The sequence below is a fragment of the Musca autumnalis genome, unplaced genomic scaffold (genome assembly GCF_047663935.1).
Source record: "Musca autumnalis isolate F117 unplaced genomic scaffold, ASM4766393v1 scaffold_4, whole genome shotgun sequence".
Lineage (NCBI taxonomy): Eukaryota > Metazoa > Arthropoda > Insecta > Diptera > Muscidae > Musca > Musca autumnalis.
Window position 1 is genome coordinate 233,869,416 of NW_027411977.1, and position 8,633 is coordinate 233,878,048.

General features: G+C 38.1%; 1 protein-coding gene across 1 annotated transcript; it reads right to left on the reverse strand.

The window, feature by feature from the left end:
* Positions 1-691: 691 nt before the first annotated feature.
* Positions 692-1,012, reverse strand: LOC141403285 (uncharacterized). The gene is made up of 2 exons (XM_073985472.1): positions 851-1,012; positions 692-799 (listed from the first exon to the last, which is right to left on the reverse strand). Exons 1-2 carry the CDS (start codon positions 1,010-1,012, stop codon positions 692-694), a joined length of 270 nt encoding a protein of 89 aa, XP_073841573.1.
* Positions 1,013-8,633: the final 7,621 nt, after the last annotated feature.

The window sequence follows — 8,633 nt, forward strand, 5'->3', positions numbered from 1 at the left end:
GAAAAAATATTCTGTGATACTTAGAGTCCTGCAAGCATTTTCTTCGTTCATATACAAAGGTAACCGCTCCCAACAGTATGCAAGGAGTTTTGCTGTGAAGTAGCTCATGAGAAATTATATATATGATGAGCTTCCTTTTTCTTATGTCATTTATTTAATTAGTGAACCTATTATTATTTTTATTTACTTAATATTTCGAGAGTTCTCAAAGTCAAGAAAGAAGTTAAGAAAACCCATGAATTTTTATTTTTATTTTTTTACCATTACCATCCCCATTACCACTTTTTCTTTTTCTCATATTTTCAGCCTTGGTAAATAATAACAGTTTAATTTGTTTAATTTTTAATAATTTATTTTTTGTATTTATTTAAATTATTTGTACTACAATTACATTTTAGTAACTATTTTTGCACATATTTCAGTGCCCTATTTTCCCTTGTTGTTGTTAATTTTCTGCCATCAAAGATAGACCCTTGGTGCTTTGCCCCTGCAAAGTCGTTGCCGCTGCTGCTTTAGAAATGTAGCTGCTTCAGGTCAAATGGCGACGCGCCATTTTGCTGGTGTAGAAATCCCGCCAAAATTTGTTTAGTTGAGCATTTAAAACGCTGCTCTCATCTTTGTTTGCAATGAGAAGTTAAAACGCCTAAAACCTCTAGAAAACTGAGGTTAAATCTATTCAAAGGGATTGTTTCTATTCTTCTTGTAGTTGACTGCTCAAGAAAGATGCTTCCAATTGTTCATTGAGCCAGTTGTGGTGCTCCTCTTCAGTCATACAACCAAGGATGACAGCGGGAACAGGCTTGCGAATGGGTGTACTGGTCACTTTCAAGCCACTGTTGGGTGGTAGTGCGGGTCCTGAGGATTTTTTGCTATTGAAAATGATTTTGCGTACAGTTTTCAAAAGTTTCTTCATGCTGGAGGCAGGAGTCAACGATGACTTGTCCATGCTTTTGTTGTTAATGTAGAATGAGGTTGAGTTGAAGCTGGTGGATGTGTTGTAAACGGCAGACATTTTGCTGGAGTTTTGAGAGTTTTTATTTTGTTGGTTAAACAGGAGCTGTTGATGCTTGCAAATGCAACGAGTGAATGATGCTTTTTCCGTATTCAAGGAGTGCTATTTATACCCAGATCCTTGCCAAAGGACCTTTTTGTTGAATCATGTTATTTCACTTGCTCTCTCTTTTCCTCTGCTAGTTAGTTTTAGGGGTTGTTTACTTTTTTGCTTTATCCTGCTATGTTGCTGTTTTCAGGTCATGTTGTGCAAAGGAATTCTACCTGCTTGTCAGGTCCCTTTTTTGGGATTTATTGTTATTGTGCATTACCAGTTTTAAGTGGACCTTTTTTCGTTTTATATTTTGTTCGCTCGTCTGTCTGTCAATTTGTTAAGGGTTTCAAATTGCTTGGCATTGTTTTATCTTGGCGTTTTGTTATTGTAGGATCCTTTCGACTCTCCCTTGTGGCACTTTTTGAAATTTCATTCGAAAAAAGATTTATCTTTTTTTGAGTTGCCGTTGTTCAATTTTAATGCATTCAGGTTCTTTTACCTGCTTACCTGTTTTTGTGTTGCCTTTTCTCGTTTTCTGGTGACTTTTTGTTGTAGTTTTTGCTTTTAGTGATTTTGGGGTTAAAATGTTGTTGTTGCTGTACAGTCCTCAATTTATTATGAAATATTTTTCAATGACACTTTAATCACTTGAAGAATTTTGTATGCGTTTTGGGTTGCTTCGGTTGCTGATTTTTGCGCAACATCATTTACATCTTAACAGAGACGAATTTAAATTTAAGTGGAATCAAGTGGGGCCTTAGCTGGAAACATTCTTAAAACCCCATTTTAAAGTTCGCGTTTCTAGTGTACAAGGACCCCACCTTTTCATCAGAAAGGTGGACAATCCATGAATGGCAACAATAAGTCCGTCAAATGTTCGGATGGCCCTGTACCAAATGCATCGTTAATTCTCAGCAATATTGCCAAGATTGCTGCCAACGGTAGAGTCCATGAACGAGATGAGGCGGACAAATTCACAAACACGAAAGATATTGAGGATTATGAGAAAGCCAAAATCTCAAAAATTGACGATTGCCCATCTACTTACAAGCGAGAACCTTCCCGAACAGAGGGCATAAAGCCCAACACTAAAACGACCCTTCAACAAAGTCGTTAAGAAAAACCTGTTGAGAAGGAAAAACTGCCATCTATCACCACTGCGCAAACGGGTAAAGTTGAAATTAAGTTGTCTATACAAGTTATGGGATATATTTTTACTAACGAAGATTCCCCTGCGCCCTACATTGTCATCCAAAACATCGACAAGTTCTCAGAGGGAATCCTGGAAATAAGCATAGCAAAGCCTGAGACTGATGATGGCGGAAATGAGCAAGAATGTTCCAATAGAGGAGTGGCCGGTCTAAAGACAATAGAAAAATTGAGGAACAAACTGTTCACAAAAATAATACTTAAGGTCGTGCAGATCAATCTGAAGCATTCTAAAGTCGCTTCAGGTAATATGCATATCCTTCTAATCGAATAGGAAGGATATCGGTAAATCGTGTCCAGTTGCTAAAAAACCCGTAAACTTTTTCTTTTATCGCCAGTTTAGCCCTGCAAACTTCACCGCGGCAAGAGTAGAAGTGGAGAATGGTTAGCAGTTCCTTATCGTCTTTTGCACAACCAAGTGAGGTCTGCAGTACCATTGTGACCATTCATCCTTGCACAACCAAGTGAGGTCTGCAGTACCATTGTGACCATTCATCCTCACAACACCATCATTCTTGGCAGTGACGCTAACGCAAAAAATACATTGCAAGGAAGCACGACAGAGGTGATTCAGTCCTAGGTTTAATAAATTATAACAATCGGAAAGCACATACTTTTCCTTGAAATTCATATATATGCAGGAACACCAGAAAGACCTTCGGTTAAAATTGAGAAATTTCCTCGAACCTATTCCCGAGCCTCTTAAAGTCTGACTTGCCGCCGAAAAAAAAATTAATTCGTCGTAATTGTGAAGGCAAGGACAACCATCTGCAAACATATCAAAACTACTCTTGAAGTGACTTTAATCCGTACTTTTGCCAAACATTTTGATTTTTTGTGAGGGAGATACGTGAATGTGTGCACCATATGTTTAATATATAAAGTTTTTACCAAATCGGTTACCCCCTTCGAGAGTTATAATGTGCACAATGTTAACGAAAAATTTTGAAGGTACCTGAAGTATGGATCGTTGTGGCTCATCTTCGATCTAAGTTCGGACCAAATATTTATTTTTTAGTCCATCAAAAATATCCTTTATCTCTGTTCTGTTCTTTCTCATATTCGGTGGCGCATGGGTTCAGATAAGGACGATTTTAGAATAAACCGAATTTCAGGGAGTCTTTCCTCCACTGCAAAAAAAATTGGAAACCAAATATTTTAACTTCCGACTACCTACAAATCCTCAATCAAATTCGGGCTTTATATCGTGGCTGCTATACAACCGGCCACATTTAGGTTTTGTTGTGAAGGTTTTCCCAATCCAACGACTATCCTGTTTGGCCGTAATATCGGCCTTGTACTATGTAGGTACATATACCATTGCGTAAACTGCAAGAGTCCTAACATTCCAGGACCAGATCGTGTATCTTAAAATGTTTGCGGGGCCGTCAACATTTGGGAAATTTGTTTATTTTATCTTTTTTATGGTAATAGGTTTTTTCTCATCCGGACTTTGGTCCGCAACCGTAGCACAGCTTTCTAAATATGCTTCGGCTGAAACGAGATCTTAGCTTTCACTTTCTGAACCCTCTCCGGTATCCTTAGGATTACTTTTGGAATAGCCGACTGGATTGACACCTACTCAACCGTTACAGGTTTCCCAAAGACTTACATTTATTTGAGCAAGAGGTTTCCTCCGATGTCATCTCCATAGGGGCCTCGGGAGGGGTTTATCCCGTTCTTGCAGTGGTAATTGCAATGATTGGAAGTTCCCTCATAGCAAGACGATGTTATTCCAATCCTTATTGACTGAAGCATGAATTTTTTCAATTGCTTTTTAGCTATGGCTTTTTTGGAGGTCGGAGGTGTCGGCGAATCATCCGCCTTCCTGATGGATGGTTCTACCTTGCTACTTTCCTCCCCCAACATTTCCTGCCTAAGAAGAAATGTCGCTCGGGATGCTATCTTCCCTGAAACTTTGCAGTTCTGTCTGTTTATAATGTCATTTATGTCACCAAGTTCTGAGATGTTGTCCCCGCACGTAACAACAGTGCGTTTCTCTGTCACACAAGAGCTTGTGCTGTTGTCGACAGTGTTGAGGGTCAACGTCCATGTTTGTAGCAGTCAGTGACAGTATGGTTGTTGCAGCTGTGGAAGTAAAGACTGAGGGTGCCAAGACGTTCACGCCTACATCAGTTGAAAGTTTATTTTCAGATTCGTTAGGGTCTTTTTATACCCTCAGCATTTATGCTAACGAGGGTATATACACTTTCATACGGGCAAAATGTGCCTCATCGAAATAATGGTTTTAGACCCCAAGTATGTTTGGACGAAATGTGTTTCAGACAATTTGGAGTCGATTGAGCAATGTCCGTCCGTCTGTCTGTCTGGCTGGCTGGAGTGCACGATAACTCTCGAATCAAACCCATTCGATCCAAAATTTGGTTTTCGTAATATTTTGTCCAAACTTAGTTTAAGTTCGAAGATGGGTTATATCATTTCACTCCTTCCGGTCCACCCCCAAAAAAGTTCGAAAATGTTCGGAAAATTTGTACGTACTATAAAACGTGTAGGGAGTAACCGATTTGGTCCATACTTTCCAAATCGTAAAATGTCTACCATACATAGATAAGGTTCCAATATGAACTCAATAAGTCCACTCCTTCTGGTACATCCCTCACAAAATTTGGGATAAGTTCAGTTTAGGACCTACTCACGAATCGCTTTGATTTTTGTTTTAGCAAGTTGTATTCACTGCTCCCTATACGACGGTACAAGTTTCATCAGGGGCAAGTCCACACTTCCTAAGAAAAAAGCCCGAAAGTTGCAAAAAACCCCTATGACACCGTGTGAGGTGGTTGGAGCGCAAGATAACTCTCGAACGGATCAACCGATTCGATCCAAAATTTGGCTTTCGCAATATTTTGTGAAAACATAGTTTAAGTTTGAAGATAAGCCATATCGGTCCACAGCTTCAGGTACCTCCCCCACAAACGTTGAAAAATGTTCGGAAAAATTGTTCGTACGGTAACTCTTGAAGGGAGCGACCGATTTGGTCCATACTTTCCACATCCTAATATACCTACCAGATAAAGATCAGGTTCGAACAGGGACGTAGCAAGGATTTCATTTCATTTGTGTCCATGCCTTCGGGTACCTATCACACAAAATTTCGGATAAGTTCGCTTTAAGACCTGCTCTCGATTCACTTTGATTTTTGTTGAAGTAACTTGCATTCGATGCCTCAATTACCACGGTGAAAGTTTTTTTAGGGGAAAGTACATACTTCTTGAGAAAACAGCCCGAAAGCTGTAAAAAAACCCCTATGGCACCATAGGTTTTGGTGGAGAGCACGGTAACTTTAGAACTGATCAAACGATTTGGTCCAACATTTGGCCTTCGTCATATTTGCACGATATCTCTTGAACAAATTTGGTCCAAACTATGGATCTCCTAATATTTTGTTCAGATTTAGCTTAACTTCTAAAAAGGAGATACCTTGGGATACCTCCCCCATAAAAGTTCAACACTTGTGTCATAGAGCAGTTTAAGGTCTGTTCAAAGATCCTTTGGAAATGTTTACTGACGCTGTTCGTTGTTGTCCTGTTTACAGCGATATTATGTTTTCCTGGCACACTGGTCCAAAAGTTATATGATGACTCACTGAAATGACTAGTGAGCGCGATATCTATCGAAAAGGTATGACTCCCAACATAATATCCACTTCCACTAATGGACTATGTCGGTCCATTCCTTTAAGTACCTCCTTTGCAACACTTTTGAACTTTAATCCTAATCCACATTTTCGTCGGCAAGTTCAAATGTGCAAAAAAGGACACAAAATACTGAAAAGACCCTAAATGCATCCTATCTGTCCGTAGATGAAAGTTTCAATTCACATAGGCTGAGGGTATGGAACTGTCGGCAAATCCGACTGATACTTTTTTACTTGTTTACCTGAAGATCGCTGAAGAAGTATTTTTAAAAACACACGTTTTTTTATCTGAAGATAGCTTAAGAAATATTCTTAAAAAGCCATGCTTTCGCTCAAGAAATATTTTTAAAGAATGCACGTTTTTTTACTTGAAGGTCACTCAAGAAATATTCATAGAAAACTTACGTTTTCTTACCTAAAGGTCGTGCAATAAATGTTCTTAAAAAGTCCACGTTTTCTTTTCTGAAGGTCGTCCAAGAAATATTCTTTAAAATCCACGTTGTCCTACCTGAACGTTGCTCAAGAAATATTCTTAAAATAATCCACATTTTCTTACCTGAAGGTCGCTCAAGAAATATTTTTAAAAAATCCAAGTTTTCTTACATGAATGTCGCTCATGAAATATTCTTAAAATATCCACGTTTTCTTTTCAGAAGGTCGCCCAAGAAATATTCTTAAAAGATGTACGTTTTCTTATCTGAAGGTTGATCAAGAAATATTTAAAAAATCCAAGTTTTCTTTCCTGAAGGTCATCCAAAAAGTTTTCTTAAAACTTCACTTTTTTATTTGAGGGTCGCTCAAGAAATATTCTTTAAAAAATCAACGTTTTCTTGTCTGAAAGCATCTACAAGAAATATTCTTAAAAAATATTCGTTTTCTTCTCTGAAGGTCGTCCAAGAAATATTCTTTAAAAAATCCACGTTTTCTTGTCTGAAAGCATCTACAAGAAATATTCTTAAAAAATATTCGTTTCCTTTTCTGAAGGTCGTCCCAGAAATATTCTTAAAAAATCAACGTTCTCTTTTCTGAAGGTCGCCCAAGAAATAATCTCTAAAAACACGTTTTCTTATCTGAAGGTCGCCCAAAAAATATTCTTAAAAAATCCACGTTTTCTTATCTGAAGGTCGCCCAAGAAATATTCTTATAAAAAAACACATTTTCTTACCAGAAGGTCGCTTAAGAAATATTCTTAAAAAATCCGCGTTTTCATACCTGAAGGTCGCTTAAGGAATGTTCTTAAAAAATCCACGTTTTCTTATCTGAAGGTCGCTCAAGAAATATTCTTAACAAGTAAGAACGGCGTTAAGTTCGGCCGGTCCGAACTTGTTATACCCTCCACCACAAGTTGTATTGAAGTAAAATGGAATAATTAGTTTCCTTTCGTGTATGAAGAAGACTTAATACTAAATTTCAGCAATTTCGGCAAAACAATGTGAGGCACCATTATTTGGGGCTATTTCAAAACGTCGATCTATACCGACAAATTTCTGACGAAAAGTTTTTACGCTCAAAGAAGACTAAATACCAAATTTCCTATATTTCGGTAAGAGAATGTGGCTAAAACTAAAAAAATACCGAAAATCAAGAAGTAAGCTGGGGATATAGGAAAACGTGTACCTATACTGATAATACTCTTCTGGAATGTTTTATAACTCTTGGAAGACGAAATAACGAATTTCAGCCATTTCGGTTGGATATTGACGTCACAATATTCAGTATTACAAAAATCCGGATGGGGGCTATATCGAAACGTGGACCTATACCGACGAATTTTAGTCAGAAATGGGGCAATATGAAAGCGTGGACCTGTACAAACATATTTCTGGCGAACAGTTTTATATCACATTGAAGACTAAATACCAAAATTCAGCCATTTTGGTGGAATATTGAAGACACAACCTTCAAAATACGAAAAATCGGGAGGTACCTTTCCATTGGGGGCTATATGAAGGCGCGGACCTATACCGACAAATTTAAAGGTTAAGTTTGAGTACCCCCAACGAAGTCTAAATATCAAATTTCAGCATTTTGGGTTAAATATTGAGGCCACAACGTTCAGAATACAGAAAATCGGGAGGTACCGTTCTATGTGGGCTATATGAAGGCATGGACCGATACGGACAAAGTTCTGGGGGAAAATTTTGTACCACCAACATAGACTAAGTACCAAATTTCAGCCATTTCGGTGTGATAATGAAGCTAAAACCATCAAAATACCGAAAATCGGGAGGTACCGTTATATGGGGGCTATATGAAGGTGTGGACCGATACCGACAAAATTCTGCGGGAAAGTTTTGTACCCCTAAAGAAGACTACGTACCAAATTTCAGCCATTTTGGTAGGATAATGAAGCTAAAACCTTAAAAATACCGAAAATCGGGAGGTACCGTTCTATGGGGGCTATATCGAAACGTGGACCGATATATCCCATTTTCAATACCAACCATCCTGCAAGTAATAAAAACTTCTGTACCAAATTTTGACTCTCTATCTTTAAAATTGCGAGCTGTATCTTGATTTCAACCTACTGACGGACGGACATGGTCAAATCGACATAGAATTTTATGCTGATCAATAATATATATACTTTATAGGGTCTCCGACGAATATTTCGATGTGTTACAAACGGAATGACAAATTTAATTATACCCTCCATATGGTGGAGGGTATAAAAATCCACGTTTTCCTACCTGAAGGTCGCTCAAGAAATATTCTTAAAAAATC